Below are 21,302 nucleotides of genomic sequence, written 5' to 3' on the forward strand. Positions count from 1 at the left end.
TTTTAAAGGTGCCTACAAAATTTCAAGTCAATCGGAGTTGTGTAGAGTGAGATAAGTCGAAATTACTATTGCTGTTCTGGTTTTACCCGAAATTGGGATTTGCGACTGTAATTGGTTGTTTTGGCTGGAATTGCTTCCGAATTGGTTGTTGAGGTCTTCTGATGAAATGTAGCCTTGTTTCTTATCTTTCAGTTGGTTTTGGAATTTCTGGATGTGGACTTCGGTAGCCTGATTTATGATGTTTGTACCAGAATGTGATTTGTGAATCTGTTTTTGTGATTCTGGTATGTTTTCTTGCATTTTTGACCTGGTTACACTCGAAACTGGGTTGAGTGACCTTCTTCAATATTGTAGCCCTTTCTCTTAGCTTCGAAACGGTGGGTCTTACACCTTCATCCGATCATCGTAGTGCCATTGGTGCCATTACCGCAAAATGACGTCAAAACTGTTTTTCTGGTTTTGAGCTTAACTTTCATTTCCGGACTTTTCCCTAGCTTGACTTGTACTAGTACTACTTGGAGCTTGTTGAATGGCTATTGGATGAACTTGTTGTTGTGTGTGTATCTTTGGATTTGAATGAGAAGAATAATGAAGCCATGATGGCTGGGAAAGTTAGCAAATTCAGGGGAAGTGCTGTCCGAACTTTGAAGGGACTTGATTGCATTGAGTTTGTGATCTAAGACTTGGATTTGAGCAAGACAATGATATATGATGGTTGGTTCCTGAGCCGTGGAGGTGAGTGACCCTAAACTATTTCCAAAGTACTTGTGAAATGTTTCTTGCATTAATTATTCGATTGCATATCATGCGTGCTTGCATGTGAATTCATGACATGATTTGGCTTTAATGAGTTCTGGGAAAGTCTTGTGCTGGACACCAACGTCTCCACCTTGTTTATGGTTCATGTTCATGGTTATCTGGAGCACCGATGTTGCTCCCACTTTCGTGAGTTCGTGAGTTAATGTTAAATGAAATATTTGAGCGTTGGGGGTTCAAGTGCTATGATTTCACCGGCTCACGAGAGCACTAAACGGACATTTGATCTCTGAATCATGACATCATCGAAATCATCGAAATGCAACATTGTGAAATATATTTGCTTAATGATTTTGCTGGTTACTCGCTGAGCTTCTAGCTCACCCCAAAAATATTTTATTTCCCCTCCACAGGGCTCAAAGCGAAGGAAAGGCTTGTTGTGCTTATTCACGTGAATGGATGGCCTTTATGTTGTACAATTTGGATTAGGAATCATTTTATGTATAGTTAGGAATTGTTTCCGCTGCATTTGTGACATGTAACTATTGGAGACTTGGATGTATATTTGAGGTTTATTCTTGTAATTCATTTGAGGACTTTAGTGAACGACTGAGTCCCGGCGAGAGCCGGGCAGGCGGCCCGCCGAACCCTCTGGTTCGCCTTAGGGGGAGGTGGGGTCGTCACATTAAATACTTCCAGCGACGCTCGCAATAGATAGGGACATACTATACCAATACAAACATACAAATTGAGTATTAGAATTAGAGATTACACTTTTCCAGCTTCAAGTGGCAATCCAAAATGAAAAGTACGATGCTTAGCTTAGAATCCGTTACAAACCGAAAATTACAATCAAATTGTTCAAGTACAACCATAAGAAATATAAGCAGCTCAAATACTTTCAAACTTCCCATCCTGTAAGGAAAACAAATAAACATGGGGTGAGCTAAAGCTCAGTGGTGCCCCAAAACATGCAGTCACGTAATTCAAACAGCAAGTAATAACTTAAACAGGTTAAACAATTATGAAAGCGTGTAACAACACAAGGTAGGATACAGGGGCTCTCAGGAGCCATTTTCCTCGCTTGAGCACCGTTTATCGTAGTTGACCCTCCGTCAACTTTCACTACCTATAATCCATGTAGATCCACTCATTTTAATCCTAACCCGTCACCATTCATACCCCTGTCCCGGGCCCGAACGTCGACTAAGGACGCAGTATACTCGAGATATACTCGTAGATAATTGGTCGAGGGATTCACCCAACGACGTTTTTGTAGTTAGATTCAAGTGCCGAGGGATTCACCCAACGACGTAACTACTTTTAGATTCAAGGATTATTGTAGTTAGATTCAAGTGCCGAGGGATTCACCCAACGACGTAACTACTTTTAGATTCAAGGATTTACGAGAAAAATGATTCACGCAAGTCACCACTCGAACGGCTAGTGCGATAAAGTACACACTGCTCACTTCGATGGATCAAAACTCATTTTGCAATATATCACATATCGAGTCAAGAAAGCACTTAATTCAAGTAGGAAAAGAACAGGCAGGGACACTCACCAAGAGCGGAGTTCAGATATCAGGTTGGGAATCAAATTCCGCGTCCTCGCGATATCCTAAAAACCAAATTTTGAAACCATAAGTTTCTATTCAGTTTTTAAACTTATTCGTATAAGAATTTATTTAATATAATACTTGTTTACTTTCTCAAGAGATTTCAAAAATCTATTTAGATTGAAGCTTGACAAAAGTAGTAGAAATGTTCCTTATTTTTCCTTAGAAGGGGGTAACTAGTATTACTTACTAGAAACAAGTCGACAAACTTCTCAAAATCATAGTTAGGAGGTTACTTTGAACATTCCCCTAAAGTTACGGCTTTTGCAAAAATTATCCTTAAAAACTATTTTTCCTAGAATAGGGTTTCTTGCCGAGCAAGTCTCCCAGGCTTTTCACTAAAATTGGTAAAGCTCGTATTTTGGAACCTTTCCTATAGTTAACAATCCAAGTGCAAAGCTTAGGGAAAAATGAAGAATTAAGATAAGACTTAAAGTCTCCCAAAGTGATAGAACTTATTCACGGTAGCTATCGAGGCTAGTTTGAGCTAAAGGAAATTATCGAGTTGGAAAGTTTTAGGCAAAAACACTAGGTATAGAGTTTTATAGAGTAATACCAGCTGGAAAATATTTTTGGTTAATTTTGAACGCAGCTACTCGAGTTCGCAAGGTCGATACAATTTCCCCCCGCCCCGATTCCGTTTCGAAATCATAATATGGATCAAAATATGGCAAAAATCACATAGCAAATTACTAAGGCTTCGTCAATCATTAGCCCTAGCTTTAGACAATTGAAATTCTGAATAAAATAAAATGATCAACCAAGGCTTCATCAATCATTAGCACTTGGTTTCAGCAAACCCAACATAAGCAAATAAAATAAAAGTGGAGTCCCAAGACATTCCAGCAATTAACTTCCATCATCCAATAATACTTTATAAAATTATTTCAATGGCTAAGGGCTTCGTCAATCATTAGCCCTTAGCACCCAACCAGTAATTCTTGTGACAACCAAGCTAACATTTCAAATGTTTAAATCTACTAACAGTAATTTAAAACCAAAGACCACATTTGCAGCAGCCTCCTACTCAAGTATTTGATCCAAAGCCAAGAGATTCCATCCATAATATCACATTGTCACCCCAAAATTCAAATGCATGACCATCTCAAGGTATTATAAAGCGAATTCAGTGGTAATACAATTTTTCCACAGCTCCAAAATATATAAAGAAATCTATACGTACTTCTTTATCAACCATGACTAAGGCTGGGAAATTTCCAGCTTATATCCATAGCTACACTTCATTATTTCCAAATCGAATTCCCAAGATGTCAAATGATTCATTGCCAAACAGTTTTCACAGACTACGTGTGCATTTTGTCATGCATTTCGGGTTTCTAACACCCCAAGGAAGAATTCTAAAGTCAAGCTGAAGATTCTGGTTCATAATCAAATTCGAGCAACAAGATTAAACATCCCAAAAAAAAATTCAAGAATCTGTCTAGCAAGCCACGGATGAATCATGCATGAAGGAATTTTCTGTTTTCACTTTATTTACTCAGGCGAAGCAGGCTAGTAAACTCTCACTTCCTCATGCAATTACTTAGCTAAACAATGCACAATTTCCGTTCAGGAGTTGAAGTTAAACCCCTGTTAAAAATCTTCAAAATTTCCAGATTCATGTTCATGGTAGTTCACAAGGAACTTCTAGCAATAGCAATGGTCCTTAAAACAGGATTTTCTTTGGTTAAAACAGAATTTTTGGTACTCTATTAGTACATGTAAACGCGTAGCTAGCTAGTAAAGGTTTCCAAATCAAATCCAGGTTCAAGCTACAATTATACTCATCTACACAAATCCAGAAATTATAACAACTAGTCTCGGATGATCATTCATGAATCAGTTTTTCTGTTTTCATTTTATTCTCTTGGTTAGCCGAGCTACTAGACCTCATGCGAACTTCAATTAACATGTTGTTAACTAGTTAATCGCATATATTCACTCTAATCATCATCATATGACAGATTGCAAATTACAATTCAGATTCAAGGTCTCGGAAATTTTCAGCTCATAAGAATTCCAATTCACAAAACCAGAATTTTTCCAAGTTCCTAGTTTCATTGTCCAATCGTGTAACTCAACATGCAGGCTCTTAAACATTTTATCTTCACTTGGATAGTTAGGACTATAACCACAGCTTGACATAATTAAGTAATTTAAGCAAATCATTTCTTAATTAGTCTCGGCAGAAGATTTTCATCAAACCAGAATTTCTTAGGTCCCTTAATTCATCAATCAACTTCATAGAATTAACATGCAGGGTCCTAGACATCATACACATTAAGTTCCACTCGGCTAATTACACTTGAGTGCTCAGGTTATCACAAGAAAAACAGAATTTCAGTTGCATTTCCAATCCATCCTCTCGGCAGAATCATTCACAATCAAAACAGAATTTTCTAATCTCCTTAGTTCATCATCCGATATTATCTTCAATTGAAGTCTTTTATTTTGCCCTTAAATTCTCACATGCAAGATTGCTGAGTTAATTAGCTAACATCCAGACCAGAAAATTCAGCTCGGCAGCAGCAAAACACTTTCATAAATCCAAAACTTGGTGAGACTACACTCGGGTGAGTTTGCATGCAAAAAGTTCTGTTTCATTTTTATTTCCAGAGTAATCCAGGCTAATTAAATTCATGCATGACCCTAATCATAATAATCATCCAAGATTCGATTAGTTAATCACCAATGCATGCTCAAATCAATTCCAGAAAACACATTAGAGCTACATTCCTAACTCAGCTACTCGGCAGGGGCATATAACCGAAATAGGAATTTTTCTAATATCTTAAATTCATCATCCGATGGTTCCACAGTACATGCATGCTTCAAGATAGCTCAAACTACCTCTGATTAGTCCTAAAATGATCCAGAATTTTACCTCACAGCAAGCTAATCTTTCACACGAAAATCTGGAAAATTTTTCTTCCTCTCAGCTCTCACGTACGCGGCAGTGATTGAGGTTGTGGTTGTCGGTGGAGCTGGTGGTGTCACAGTCGTGAAGTGGAGTGAAATGGAGGTGCAGAATGGGTGGATCTTGCTCACGGTTTCTCTCTGCCTTCACTCTAGCTTCAATGTTTGCGGACAGAACCAGAAATGGAACCGCACTCTCAGCTTCCTTCCTCACTCTCGGTCGATGATAACAATGTGAGGATGGAGTGTTATCTGAGGTAGGGAGTGTGCAGAGGTTATGGACTGGGATTGTGAAGTGGTGCTGCGATTTGAGGATGGTTGAGTGTCGGAAGTGATTGAGTGTAGGGGTGGTGAAGCTGCGGTTGGCCGAATGGAGCGGCTTGTGATCATGGTGTCCGGGGAGTTGTTTGGCTGCCTGGAATGGTTGTGGCCGTGGGGTAATTGTGAAGTTGTGAGGGGTATTTTAGTCTTTTCACTTCTCATCCTATTATCCACTTAAGTCCTTGGTTCTAACTTAGCTCCAAAAATTGCCCCCAAATGTGATTTGAACGCCTAATGATCCGCTAATCTTGCAAGGTTTTGATTATCGAAATTTTTATGTCCTAAATATGGTTAGAGTACTTGTATTGTTTTTATTCTAGAATTTATCGGTTGCATAAAAATATTAGGATTTCTAACTACACTTAACCTTATTCGAAATTAGGATTAGCTATAAAACAAAATCAAGGAATTATTTTTAAGAAGTAAACTTAACATAACTCAAGAATTATTAACTTAGTGTAGCGAAGCTAAGTGATTTAATAATTAGCACCGTTATATTATTTTGCACACAAAAATTATTATTATTTTTTATTTACTTGTTTAAAACAAATGAAATAGTGTGGTAGATTAGAATAAGGACTACGAATAAAATATGCACTAGTATATAAAAGCGAGTGAAAGTAATACTAGAAAAGATTTAAAGAATACGAATGCTAAATAAAAGTGAAATTGAAACATGCATTGGTATATAACTGCAAAATTCAAGGTTCTCACAGCTTGCCTAACTTTTGTCTCTCTTATACCAATCCACTTAGCATCCTCTACTTATCTCTTAACACCCGGTAAATTAAATCCAGTATCCAAAACTTAACCTAGTTGGCCGAATTTTTCCGAACTTTTCGCACTAGTGGGTCCCACGTCCGGTATACGCTCTTAATTTCTCAATACCTATTCGATACTAGAAAAATCATCTAAAAACTATATTTACTCATAAAAATTATCTAGAAAATTTTCCTAATAACGAAAATGCAGAAAACAAGCCATTAACTCGAATAAAACCTAAAAATGGAAAAATTACGGGTTCTCACACCCACTCTTGGCAGGAGTGGAGGACTCTCTCGCTTGGTGCCCATCGCACGATGGATGGTTTAGCATATCCTCTGCAATAAAGACCCTGAGGCCACAAAGCAACTCCTTGCTATCTGGGACAAACGCCTCCCCTCTAGGATCTCGATCTTCATGTGGAAGTTGCTGAACTCTTTACATCCTCTACCGGATATTTTGCTGTAGTTTGGGTTCCACCTCCTCTCAAAATATTTCTTCTGTAGGAATTCGGAATCGGTGAACCATGTCTTCCTCAACTGCGACCTGGCATCCTTAATCTGGGGGTCGCTTGAACGACAGCTCAATCTTGTCCTTGTTCCGGTTGATGACATCCTCCTGAAACTGCAAGGCTGGTGGGTGCACTCGTCCGGAAACTCCGCATTGGCTGCACTAACCCGCCTATTACCGACCATTGTATGCTGGGAGCTATGGAAGGCTCGGAACAAAGCGTGCTTTAAGGACGTGGTGACCACTAGCACAGGTCTCTTACACCAAATTACCTTGCAGCTACATGCAGTTGGGCATGCGTTTCCCTTCCGTTGCACAAGCACTGGCGGTGCGACTCTTCGGGGACAGGGACTTGTTCCGTTTTTGGTGTATCCGAGGCACAGAACCATAGCCCTCTCATGGAGCTGCCCCGCTAGGCCCTATGTGAAACTTAACATTGATGGCTCATCCCTTGGGAACCCGAGCGACTCGGGGGGTGGCGGGCTCGTTAGAGATGACTCAGGGTGCTTCCTCTGCGGGTTCTCATCGTACTATGGGTGGCAAACTAACATGCATGCAGAGGCATCTGCTCTACTGGAAGGAATACAGCTCTGTTTATCACAAGGATATGGCCATGTCCTGGTGGAGCTCGACTCGCTGACGTTGCTAAATGTGGTGCAGGGACGGTCTAAGTGTCTGTGGCGTATATTCCCTATCGTCTCAGCCATACAGGCCAAGCTGGAGAGAGGGGTCTTCCGACTCCAACACTGCTACAGAGAGCTCAACGCTGCGGCCGATGCTTTGGCGAAACACGCTAGTAATATGCGCACCTCATCTGAATATCACGCGCCTACCTACCTCCCTGACATCCTTGGCATTCTCCAACTGGACAGAGAGCACTTCCCCTACATTCGAACCACTAGATGGATCTCGTTTAGCTCACCCTAGGCCAGGGTTGGGATCCGACTTGCTAGCCCCTTGATGTAACTTTTTAGATTTCTTATGAATAAAAGCTGCTTTTAAGGAAAAAAAAAAAGAACTCTTCCAATTATTGCTCTTTATTGTGGTAGAGATATGGCAATGCATTTTCTAGTTTTTGGTTTGCTCCATTTGGTTTATTCATGGATTATGCATCTCAAAAGCTTGGCGAAAGAAGAAATGGCACCATTCAATTAGTGGAATGGTAATTGACAACAACTATTCAAATCAATGGAAGATTAGCTATCAACCACCATTCAGAAAAGAAACCAACCACCACTCAAATAAGTGGAGAGTTAGCTATCAACCTATCAACCCGGGTCGGCTAGTTAAAGGTAAATTATTAAAGGACAGATGGCTGAAATTTAGCTAGCAAAAAATTTAAAAAGACCTACCTTTCAATTATGAATGCTAAGTCAAATAGTTAGCAGAAATTCTCTGTAAATAGTCTTGTAAGAATTCAAATAATAAATCCATAGTTCATAACTTCAAGAACTTAGAACCTTTAATTCTTTCTAAAATTCTAGTATAACCTCATTTTCATAAAACTTTGTATATCCCTCTCTTGTACATATATCATCAATAAAATTTGAGTTTCAAGAATCAAGTGTTGTGTTGAAATTGTTCAAGTAAGCTTCCGCTTCCTCTCCTCAATTTCCTTATGCACTTTTATATCCTAGGTGTAGTTAGTATTAGAGCCATGGTAGACTTTTACCATGGGAAGGGTAGCTTTATTTAATCTCTTATAATGGATGTAAAATCTATTTTATTGTGTAAACAATAAGATTGTGGTTTGAAGAAAGCAATCTATATCATGGATTAAATGTAGGGCTTGTGTGCAACAATATGACTATGGTCTCATGAGCTGCGTGAGCAATACGACCATAGTCTCATGAGCTCATATTCATCATAAAAGATGATATGCTTATGTTGGTCAATGGCCTGGTATGATTTGGATTAAGGTATTGATAAGGTCATTTATTATTCATTTATTATTGCTGTCAAGTCCATTTGTTGCGCCTCGGATCTTGGTAAAACCTCAGCCTTCCACCATTACATATATCGTTCTTATGAATATGAGCTTAAGGGATTCATGTGTTCAATACACTTATAGAGGCATTGCGTTCATGTGTTCAATATGCACATAGAGACACCTATGTTTGTCCAGGATATATGCTGATTATTCTTCATGTCATTTGCTCAATATGTTTGTACAATGAATTAGCTTTATTTTCTATTATAAGCAGATTTGAATATGGTTAACCAAATTTATTACCTTTTACATCTTTATCTTCATCTGCATCTTCTAAATCTATTAAAAAGAAAAATAAGTTTACTAAAAATGCTGAAATATTAGAATTTGAGAAAATTGAACAAAAAAATACAAAATTGGAAATTTCCAATTTCCAAAATTTGAACCTCATTTAATTTATCGAACGGGTAGATTTGATTTACAAAACTAGACTTGTTATAAAAATTGTAGAAAGGATAATTCCTATTAATGATGAATTTACTGAAATTAAACTTCTTAAATTTGAATCTAAAATTATAAATAATGATCATAAATATTTACATATATGATTTGTACAAATTGCACTTCAACTTTTAAATCATCAAGGTTTAAATACTTCAGTCTTGGTAGCTTTAAGAGATTGGAGGCATCTTAAATTTTAAAATTTGTTATTAGGGTTTGTTGAAACTAATTTATGTAATAGTTCAACATGTTTTAATTATCATCCAACTTTTTGGTCATTAAGGATTGAATACTTCAGTCTTGGTAGTTTCAAGAGATTGTAGGCATTTTAAATTTTAAGATTTGTTATTAGGGCTTATTGAAACTATGAGGACCCGCTAAATTCCATTATTTTATCTTAATTTATTTTAATTCTTCACATGCATTTTCTTTACTTTACTCTATTATATTAATTTCCCATAGATTTTATAAGCAAGTATAGTTTTACATCATTTTTCTAGTATAAATTAGTTCATGTGACGTTAATAGTGTATATCGGACGTGGGACCCGCTAGTGCGTTAAGTGCGATAAATTTTGACGACTAGTGGGAGTTTTGTATAAAGGGATATTATTGTACAAGGTGCTAGGAAATAATTGGAGGTAGCTAGATAAATTAATCTCGGAAGACAAAGGGATGAGAATAAACCTAGGAAAAGCCAAGTGTCATGAAACCAATGGATGTTGGACTTTGACCTAACTTTCCTTCACCTTTACTAAATCAAAAATTGACCAAATTTCCCTCACATTTCTCCTAGCTTGGCTGGCCACCTTGAGAGGAAAAACAATAGAGAAAACTTCATTCTTTAACTACCAAACTTGCTTGAATCTTGAGTGTTTGCCAACAACTTTGCAAACCACTCCATACAAGTGTTAACTAAGGAGGATTAAAGGTGTTGGTGGAGTGACTTTGGAGAAGAAAGCACTAAGCTTTCATCTTTCTTGGAGGAACAAGGTAACCTTGGCTAGAATCTTTCCTCTACTTCAATTAATTGCCAACTAGTGGTTTAGGGTTGTGATTTTTGTAGTTTTATGGGAAAATTTCATGGAGAAAGTTGTGACATGGAAAACTTCAGTTTTATGGTGAATTTTCTGCTCTTATTTGATGCTTGAGCATTGGCTATGGATTGATAGCTTTGTTGTGTGTAATATTGAGCTTTTATATGCTAGTTTTACTTGCCTACGAAAAATTCCAGCTTGTGTACCTAAATTTCAGCTTAGGATTTCTAATTTGAGAGTTATTGTGGTTGGTTTGTAGAGCTAATAATTGGCTTTATATGAAGGGTATTGTGGCCCTAATTAAGGGTGTTTAATAGCTTATAATTTGTCTGTACAATTGTGGTTGAATTGAGATGTGATTGGTGTTGATTGTAGGATGGAAAAATAAAGGAACTTAAGGGAAAGTGCTGTCCAATTTTTGGGGCTACTTGATTCCTTCAAGTTTGGGTTGATTTGGTGATAAACTTGCTTAAGATGTTTGGTATAGCTATAAGCTTTACTTAGGTGTTGAATTTTGGTTGAATGGAAGGATTTTCATTGGTATTTTCCTCCAATTTGTTGGCTGAAATTTCCGTTGTTGGTCAAGTGATAGCGAAGTCCATTACCTTGTTGTTTTCTAAATTTTTCATGATAGGTTTTGGCCAAAACTTGTTCCAAACATTGGTTAAGCCTTTTGTGCTTGAATTTGAGTGAAAACTATGTAGAGTAGGGGGTGAAAAACCCCATGATTTCACTTCTGTCATGGCTGCGAAAATTCTGGTTTGAAAGGCAAATTTGCCCTTGTTACCTTTGAGCCTTAAAGTCTTTAGTTTGGAAGTCTTGAGGACCAACTGTTATTTCCTTTCACTCCAAGCCACATTTTGCTTTGTAGTAGTAGTTCATTGGATAGGCATACAACTCGTAATCGAGCCATAATTGTTTTACCTTGGTTGTTCTTAGGACGTACTGGTGATCAAGGGTATACTTCGGGTGGAAACTTTAGAATCGAGCTAGAAAGGGGCTTGGTCGAGAAAACTTATGAGCCATGGGGGCCTGTTTCCTTGGAATCTTTGAGTATTGGAGACTCTAGATTCCTGGTATATTCGAGTATTACCATCTCTGTTCCTGTTGAGGCGTTTGGGCCCGGTAAGAGATATGTTTGGTGGACGAAATTTAGTGTAAAGTGGGGTTTACGGTCATGTTTGTTCTTTAAATGTTGATGGAGAGTCAACAGGGTTGGATCAAGTACTGCAACGGAGATTTGGCTTTTGATAGCCATCTGTATCCTTTCTATTTGAGATGTTTATTCATTTCCTTATCTGGTATGTATATTTGACTGATTAGAAGTAAAGCTCCATGATTCTTGACTGCTTGTATTTTTGGTACTTCATTGGGCGAAAGCTCACCCCCGTTATCTTTGTTTTCCTTACAGGGATCAAACTTTGAAACTGTGATTTTGGAAGAAAGAGTAGAGCTAGTTATAGTCATTCTTTTGATTAAGCTCCTCTGTAACCAAAACCCTAATTGTATTTTGTATAAGTACGGATATTATAGCTTGTACTTCAAGTTAATTTGTTGAAGACTCCAATGTATATGTATAAGTGTTTATCATGTATCTTAAGTGTGCTTGTTTGAGATTGTATGTCTCTATGGCTTTGGTGAACCTTACTTGTGTTCGTTGGAAATCGGGCGAGTGCGGAATTTGAACAAGGCAAGAAAAGAGATTTTGGCGGGAATCCACTGCAGGGAATCCGGCCGTATATCTAGCCAGATCTTGGCTAGATACATGGCAGGATTAGCAAGGGAGATTGAAAAAAAATTGGCTGGTTCACTGCCTTGAATCCGGCCAAGTTTTGTTCGGATTCTGACATGGCACTTGTTCTTTTCGTTCTTCGTTAGAGCGTTTAATCGAAGTTCTAATGCAGCGCTTAGTTTAGCTACTTCAGTTTCCGATAGTTCATTTTCTCTAGGTTCTTTTACACGTTTTGTAGGGTTTATGTGTGTTTCGGCTTGGTAGTCCTGGCGAGAGTTGGACAGGCAGTTCGCTAACTCTTAGGGTACGCCCTAGGGGAAGGTGGGACTATCACAGAAACTAACTTATGAAATGGTCCAATATGCTTTAATTGTCATCCAAATTTTTGTGTCACTGACAAATTGATGAAGCTATAACACAACAAAAGAGATCATCAGTAGTTAGGGATTTTGGCTGAATATGAGAAATGGCCTCACTATTGTAAATTTTGTTCAAAGATTGGGCATTCAGAGTCGTTTTGTTTTAATAAAAATTCAAAATTCAAACCTCTTCCTAGAGATAAGGGGAAGAGAAAATGGGTCTTCAGCAATCCAACATGGATATTGGCAAGTCAAAAAAAAAATTTTACCAAAAATCGTAGACAAAACTATTGAATTTTGAGTGAATAAAGTGAAGCACTCTTCAGATTCTGGTCATGAGGATAATAATGCAGAGGTCATTATGGAATTGGTAGAGTCATTGGTTAACCAAATGATGGTTCATTCATCATCCTTGTCAGGGGATAATCGATTTGATTCTCTATTATTGTAGGACAAAAAGCAAAGTGCAGAAACTATATTTTTAGATAATCATTATGTTGAGGTGGGGAATGAGTTGGTATTGGATAATGTGTTATTAGATCGGATAAATTTACTTGAACTTGTTGGTACTAGGATTTCAATTGATGCAGAAGAATGAGGCATAAATTGGCTAAACAGATTTCTAAGTCCTTGAGACAATGTAATTCGAGTAGCAACATCGCGGCTATTGAAGTCAATAGGGATAATCTGTTGCTCTTCTCTCAACAATTGCCAGAGACTGGAGATGGCATAATTGAATCCTTTCTTTGCTAGGATTTCATCTGACTTTGAGGAGTTGTTAACATTGGATGCTAGTGTGGTGTTTCAACAGATGAAAGGGAAAAAAACATGGTCAATCACCTAAAGGTTCCTTATCTCTAGGGGTGAAGGTAACAGATTTGTCTACTTCTTCTTATTCTAATATTTAATGTCATTACTAGTAAATTTTTTGTTGTGGAATATAAGAGATATATCTCAAGTTGATTCTACATGGTATTTAAAAGAATTGTGTATTTATCATCGAATTCAATTATTGGTTGTTAAACTTGAGAGAGAAGAATTGACTGAATTAAACTTGAGTTTTGTTAAAAAAAAATGTGTTGAAAAACAAAATTGGGGACATTCGATTTACCTAGTTGAACCCATATATCATGAAATTACTGTGAAATTTACTACAAATATTAGAAAGGAAGAAGATTCTAAGTATATTATTTCAAGGGTTAACATCAAAGACATCAAATTTGATTCAATGTTTGTAAATGACCTCTTTAACTACAAAGGTGAAAATCCAAGTAATTTTTCTTACTTTTTCTCTTTTGATCAGTGGTCAAATAAATCAAATGGTTTTGGTTTCAGTGAGGTCATAAATATATTCAATATAAAATTTCAAAAGAGAAATTTCTCTTTTATATACTGCAATCACTAGTTTACTGTTTCCAACACATGGTTGTAGAATAGAGCCTGAAAGAATGTAACTTGCTCTATTTTACTGTATTTAGGCATCAAACTGGATTTTGGCTTTCTGTTTTGCAATTTTTAGGCCTCATTGGAGACTGACATTAGGAGATATCTCCCATTTGTAAAATTTTTTACTAGAATCTTCAAAAGATTTTATGTTTCAATTATTAAGAGTAAATCTTATCTTCCTTACATCACTCAAGAATATCCTGAAAAAGAAAAGTTTAAAGTTTTATAACCAGCAGTTGTTTAAAAAATCAAACTATGTAGTTGCAAAACCAAGGTTGATGCTCTTGCAGCTAGTAAAAATAAACCATTACCTCAACCTTCTGCTATCCCATCTTTCACTCCTTCTTCTCAAAAAACCCTTCAACCTTCTACTAAAACCTCCACTTAGTTGCTAACAGTTTTGAAAAGCTTATTTGATAAACTTGGATCTCTGGAAATGATAGTTGATTGGGTAAATAGAGATTCAGAGAATCTCTTTGAGATAGCAGTGCATGGAATAAAGATTGCTATTTGGGATGAGTTACACTACTTTGGCTCAGTATGCTGCATTTAAGGCATAGTTCAATCTAGATTCTGAAAGCGAATAAGAGTAGAAATATGAGGACTACTCGGTAAATCCTGAGATGGAAACTAGAATTAAGCAAGCTAAAGATATTGTTCAAAACACTCGAGATGTTACTTAGGAAACTTAGCAAGAAGCTCATGATATTTAGGAGGGTACTGGAGAGAAAAAATAGTTGGATCACAATCCTGACCTTACTATTACTGAAATGCAAGTTGAAACACAAAAGTATAGGATCCTGTACAAGAAACTCCCAAAAGATCTTATCAACCTGAGGAATTATCTGATCAAGCAGAAAAGCCTCCAATAGCATTTATTGCTAAGGTTGCCGAACTCACTCAAGGACTAGATTGGAAAATCCTGCTCAAGAAACCATCCTTCACATACATCAACTATTACATATCATATTGCAATTACTCAGCAAGTCTTACAGGAGCTAGAAATGGAAGACGAGCCTTCTAAACTGCAAACGTACAAGGGCAAGAAAAGAAAGAGATTAAAAGGGTCCAAATCTAAGAAGAAGTTTGACCAATCTTAAAAAGTCCTTAGTGTGACACCCCAACTTTAAGATGCTATTGTTTTAAAAAGTCGTTTGTGATACTATGTGCTGCAATCTTCTATTTCAGACGGTGGTGAGCTAGGTGGAGCCGGTGGGGCCTACTAGCTACTTTTCGCGACGCGAATTTCGTCCTTTTGTTATCCTTGTTCGTTGTGTAAGTATTCAGGCCGCTCTTGTGTGTTAGTTGCTTATGTGTTTCGATATGTATGAAGAGGGTACCTAGGCGAGGGTGTACTTTATCGCACTTGACCTAAACCCTAACTTGCGCACATATTTGTACATGGCTTGTGTATATGAGCAATTTTGAAACTAAAACCCTTGAGCTTGTGGCTCGGGGTGACTTTTGAATAATTTTGTGAAGTTTGTGAGTTTGGGGTTGATCTTCCGACCTAGATGGACTATTCGAGCCAGTCAGGGCTTGGTCGAAACCAGTCCAACTTAGTCTGAGGTCACCAAGTTTGTGAATCCGGTTCACCGAGAACGTGGACCAAGTTTGTGACCCGAGCTTGTGAACCAAGCTCAAGTTTGTGATTTCGTTCGCTCGAGCAAGTTTGTGAGGTGCCTGGCCAGAGAGGGTGATAAGGTGTACGGTGGGTGTACAAGTGAAGTTCTACGGACCATTATTTGAGGTCGACGGAGTGTCGGCAGGAGGTCACACATGGCAAACGATCTGGCTTTGGAGCCACCCGTATCCTTACTATGTGATGTTATCTTTCTGCTTTTGCTTTACTCTTACCATATAATTGGTTGATACGTGAAAATTTACGCTTTTACCCCTGTTTACTTACTAAGCATATAGCTTACCCCGTTCCATTTGTTTTCCTTAGCAGAGGGACGGCACGGGGATCGCTCGGGAAGGTGGTTAGATTTTGAGCTATAGAATACTTGAATTTGTATTTGTTAAAAGTGGACGAGTAAGATGTACATAGTTGGCGTGGTGGTTGTAGTTATCAGTTTTTCTAGGTTTTACTTTCTGGTACTTGTGATATGTAATTCTTGGAGAATTGAATGTAATATTTGAGATTTATCTCGTACTTTATTTGAGGACTGTAGTGAACGACTGAGTCCCAGCGAGAGCTGGGCAGGAGGCCCGCCGAACCCTGGGGTACGCCCTAGGGGAAAGTGGGGTCGTCACACTTAGGATCTAGTTATTTAGGATTTTCTTAGAAATAGGATTTCTCTCTATTTTGTTTTGTCTACTACACTTATTTAGGAGGAACTCTTATTTATGTTTGATTATTGTTGTAGTACCTTTTCTCTATGATTTAATGTTAATGTTTGCCTTTATTTGCATAATTTCTTGATTTTGTTGCACAATTATCTTATTCCTGCTATATTACTTGGCTGATATTGTTTTAATGATGCCAGAAAGGAGAGACAATACGATTGTTGACTAATATTGTTGATTAATCCCTTATTAATTGGTTTATTATAATGAAAAAGGGGAGATTATTAATCTCCCTTTTTGATGATGACAAATCAATGTGATGATAGCTAACAAGTTCATTCAAGTATGCAGAAATTTTTTTAAGTGCAGAGTGCTTCACATACATCTCGAACAAATGAGCAACACCTTCGAATGTCCGAATTGCACTAAGAGTATCATAAAAGGTGGCATTTTGAACTACATGAATGAATGATTGGATGAATGGATAACTTTATTGATCATCCGAAAAAGGGCTAAACACCTAATAAAGCCCCATAGACAAAACAAACGAAAAGTTGGATGAATCAACAACCACTATAATCATCTGAAAGTCTCATACAAGTCTCGCAAAAGAAGACAAATACAACTATGCAGATGATTGATAAGACGTAATCATCAAAACTACAGCGATCCACATTGAGCATAAGGGTTTCAAGCCAAAGAAGAAATGGACACATCTTCCACTATTCGACACATCTCTCAGAAGGTTAAAAGAAGCATTGTTAAGCATTCAGATGATGTCTCATGCTTTTCAACCGTTGACTTTGATCCCAACGACTATTGGTTTTTCTATTTGTTGTAGACAGTTGAGGAGAAGTAAAGCAAAATTCTATTCTATATTTAAACCAACAGTTTCAATTAGTTTAATAATGTTCAAAAATTCATTTCTAAAAAATTGCATCAGCAGAACACAAGCTATTTTATGAAGTTACTCTTGTTAGAAGTTGTGAACTTGGACTAGAAAGAAAATTATTGAAAAAAACTCTTCATAGTGAGAAATTATTAATTCAGTTGTCGTTTAGATAGGTTAATGGAATGTATAAAAATTTTTTGGCTCAATAGATTAGATTGTAAGCAAAGTAGTGAGTTTAGTCTTTGTACAAACTGGAGCTACATCAACTACTTTGAAGAGTTGAATTGGAATACAATTTGAAGTTATATTCAAACTTTTGTTCAAGTAGTTTGCTCAACTTATCATTACTTTTCTTTTTTAAGTTTAGTTTGATCACATCTTTCTTGATCTAAACTATTTATATTGTTGATATTTTTCATATATTTGTCTCTTGTGTGTATCAAATTTTATTCTCTATTTTAATTTTAAAATCTCAACTCTTGACTGCTTTTTAGCATCAATCTAATTTACTCCACTCTTAGGTTGTCATTGATCCGACAAATATTCATATCCACCAAATTATATTAAATATTACTACTAAAAGAAAGAAGATGAGATAAGTGTGAAATATAATAAGGTACTTTTTTGCATAAGTAATTGACTCAACCTCATAATATATTTGATGTGAAAAGGTCAACCATACACATAAGCAAATCTTAAAATACTTTGAACTCTTGCTAAATTGCTCCCTTAGTTGGATTGAAATTCACATCAATCAAAATGATGTTCTTGTCCGGTATAGTAGTGTACTGTACTATATTCTATGGTGTATCGATAATCATATTCACTAAAAGATACTAAAAGTTACAATAACTCAAAAAAATGATAAAATATTTGTGGATTTGCAACAAGATACTTTTTTGCATTAGTAGTTCACTTAATTTCACAATATATTTTGTGAGAACCCCGAAAAAAAATAATATATATATATATTCATGCATATTTCACTTGCATTTTGATTCTTTAATAAATTCTAGCATTATTTCTACTTGTCTTTAAATAAGTGCGTAAAAACAATTTTTATGTGATAAATAATATAATTGTACTAAATTATTATCTTACTTGACCTGTTATAACTAAATCGATATTTCCTGAGTTAGATTAATTTTATTGCTCTAAAAATAAATGCTTTAAATTTTGATAGCTAACTTTTCCCTAATAAGGTCAAGAGTAAATAGAAACCTTAGTGTTAAGGTGAAATCGTTAAATGTTAGATAAACATAACACAAGTATACTAAGTATAAACTTAGGATGTAGAAATTTCGATAATTGAACCCTTGTGAGATTGGTATTTTGGTAGGCGTTTAAATCTCATTTGGGAAAATTTTTGGAGTTAAGTTAGAATTGAGGACTTGAGTAGAAATTAGGAGGAGATGTGAAAAGACCGAAATACCCCTCCACTATTTCGGAAAATTACCATGCAACCAACCAAAACACTCTCGGCCAACTCTATAAAACACTAACACTTCTATTTCTGCTGAAGCATGTGAGAACCCGTAATTTTCATTTTCTAGGTTTCTCGTATTTTTATGGCTTGTTTTCTGCATTTTCGTGATTAGAAAAATTTTTTAGATACTTTTAAGGAGCAGATATAATTTTTAGATGATTTTTCTAGTATCGAATAGGTTTTGAGAAATTAAGAGTGTATACCGGACGTGGGACCCACTAGTGCGAAAAGTTCGGAAAAATTCGGCCAACTAGGTTAAGTTTTGGATACTGGATTTAATTTACCGGGTGTTAAGAGATAATTAGAGGAAGCTATTTGGATTGATGTGAGAGGGAACAAAGTGATAGACTTGCATTAAATAAGTGACAAGTGTCACTTGGCTATTGGTTGGACCATTTGACTACTATTGCATGTCTTACCAATTGACTTAAATATCTTAAAAATTCACCAAAAATCCCTCATTCTTCTCTTCCTCTTGGCCGAATCTCTTAAGCAAGGAAAGAAAGAAAACCTCTTCAATTTCTTGATTCCATCTTGCTCCAAATCACTAAACCAACCATTTAAACTTGTCTTTGTTCCATAAAACATCTTCAAGTAGTGTTTGTGAGTTGTTGTGTGAAGTTATTTGGAAAGTTAAGGTGACCAATTGCTCTCTCTCTCTTGTTTTTAAGGTGAGTTGTGAAGAACCACCCTCCTTTCTTAATTGATGCCTAAATCATGCTTAGTGGTAGTATGAGATGCAAGTTTATGGATTATTTCTTGATTTGTGGTTGAAGTGATGAAGTTTTATTATTTTTGGGGATTTTTCTTTTTTAATATAAGCATGATTGTGTGGCTATCTATGATGATTGGAAATGGTATATAATGACTTTAGAAGGTGGAAAAAGTGATTAATTGCAATCAATTTCTGTTTTGGAAGAAATTTCAGAAAATTAGGTTTTGTGAAGGAACATTCTGCCCGAATTTTTAGCTCCTAGTTAGAGGCCTAATTGGCCTTGGATTAAAACATGAAAGTTGTAGGTAATGACATTTTATAGGGGTCTACAAAATTACAGATCAATCGGAGTAGCGTAGAGTGAAAAAAGTCGAAATTACTATTGCTGTCCTGGTTTTACCCGAATGTAAGAATTGCGCCTGTAATTGGTTGTTTTGGCTGGAATTGCTTCAGAATTGGTTGTTGAGGTCTTCTGATGAAATTTATCCCTGTTTCTTAGCTTTCATCTGGTTTTGGAATATCTGGATTTGGACTTGGACAGCCTGAGTTATGATGTTTCCGCTAGAATGCGTTTTGGTGAATCTGTTTTACGTTTTTGATGTAGTATCTTGCATTTTTGACCTGTTTGCACTCAAAACTGGGTTGAGTGACCTTCTGTCATGTTGTAGCCCTGTCTTTTAGCTTCGAGTCTGTGGGTTGTACACCTTCATCCGATAGTCGTAGTGAAATTGGTGCCATTACCGCAAAACGAGGACAAAAACTATTTTTTTCAGGGCCAAAGCTAATTGCATTTCCGAATTTTCTGGTTTCCTTTAATGTTTGTATATGCTTATGGAATCCTATTGGGGTCATGTTTGGCCTTGGTTTATGACTCGTTATCGAGTCTCATTGTATTTGTTTGCATGTTTTAGGGTGTGACCGTGGTGCACAACGTTCTTTTGACGGAAGTGCATGAAACCACATTTGCGAGCTTGGTGAGTACTACTCACTTGTATGTTACTATATGGCTTTGAATGTAAATTGCTTGAAGTGAATTGAATGTGACTTGATTGAAGTGAAAGTGTACTTTATCACTCTCACTTATATGCCTTATATCATTGTTGTCATGTTATTGGAATGTTACATGAAATGAAATGAAAGTGAATTGATTGGACGAGTATCCAACGACTACAAATGTTATCATTGAGCTCAACCCCATTGGTAGTTGATTGAATCGAGCCGGCGAGGGTTTGGTCGTGCCAATTAATGAATCTTGGGTAAAGTTATATGGAATCTTGTAGTATGCGAGACTCTCGATTCCGGTATACTCGAGTAATACCAAAGTGCAAGTGTTTGGATTTCGGGCCCGGTAGAGGTATGTTAGGTGGAAGGAGTGGGAGTAAAGTGGAGTCTACGGTTGGTTACTTTTGAACATTGACGGAGAGTCAATGACGTCCGATCAAGAAATGCAAACGAGGAAAGGGTTCTTGAGAGCCATCCGTATCCTTTTATCACCATATTTGACGTGTACATTTGCTTATTTTACTATATTGAATGAAAGTTTGATGCTTATATGCACTTGGTTGCGTAAGTGATAGTATCTCACTGGGCAATTAGCTCACACCGTTCCTTTTGTTTTCCTTACAGGAATATGACTCTTTTTGGAGTGAATCTTGATAGATGATTGCTGAATGAACTAAATGTATATCTCTCTTGTATTGTATATGAAGTGAAACCCTAGATGTATCTTTAGGGCCATTTTCACTTTCAATTTGGCAAACCGTGTATATATTAACTTTTGACAACTTTTGTATGTCACTTTGGATTGTAATTGCTAAAGTTCAAGATGTAAATGTTTGTTTGATATTTGGTTGCATTCTGACGGGTCGGTAACTATTCATGACCGACTCCGGATTTTATTTTTTTATTTTGGGTTATTTTGCCATTTTGGCTCGTTTACGCGCTTTATAAGTTCCGGAACGCAATAGATCGCTCTATTCTGTACCGTTAGTCCTAGCGAGAGCTGGGCAGGCAGTCCGCTAACCCCTTTGGTT

At 36.8% G+C, this 21,302-nt stretch overlaps 1 protein-coding gene across 1 annotated transcript; it reads left to right on the forward strand.

Annotated features, from left to right (window-relative positions):
* The first annotated feature begins 5,473 nt into the window (after window positions 1-5,473).
* LOC140036311 (uncharacterized) lies at window positions 5,474-7,810 on the forward strand. The gene is made up of 2 exons (XM_072077671.1): window positions 5,474-5,547; window positions 6,880-7,810. The coding sequence occupies exons 1-2, from the start codon at window positions 5,474-5,476 to the stop codon at window positions 7,808-7,810; spliced, it is 1,005 nt and encodes a 334-aa protein (XP_071933772.1).
* Window positions 7,811-21,302: the final 13,492 nt, after the last annotated feature.

This window comes from Coffea arabica, chromosome 2e (genome assembly GCF_036785885.1).
Source record: "Coffea arabica cultivar ET-39 chromosome 2e, Coffea Arabica ET-39 HiFi, whole genome shotgun sequence".
Taxonomy (NCBI): Eukaryota; Viridiplantae; Streptophyta; class Magnoliopsida; order Gentianales; family Rubiaceae; genus Coffea; species Coffea arabica.

Coding starts and splice junctions, on each gene's coding strand:
- LOC140036311 (XM_072077671.1), top strand. CDS start 5,474: ATGGAACCGCACTCTCAGCTTCCTTCCTCACTCTCGGTCGATGATAAC. Junction 5,548..6,879: donor AGGATGGAGTGTTATCTGAG/GTAGGGAGTGTG, acceptor TTTCTTCTGTAG/GAATTCGGAATCGGTGAACC.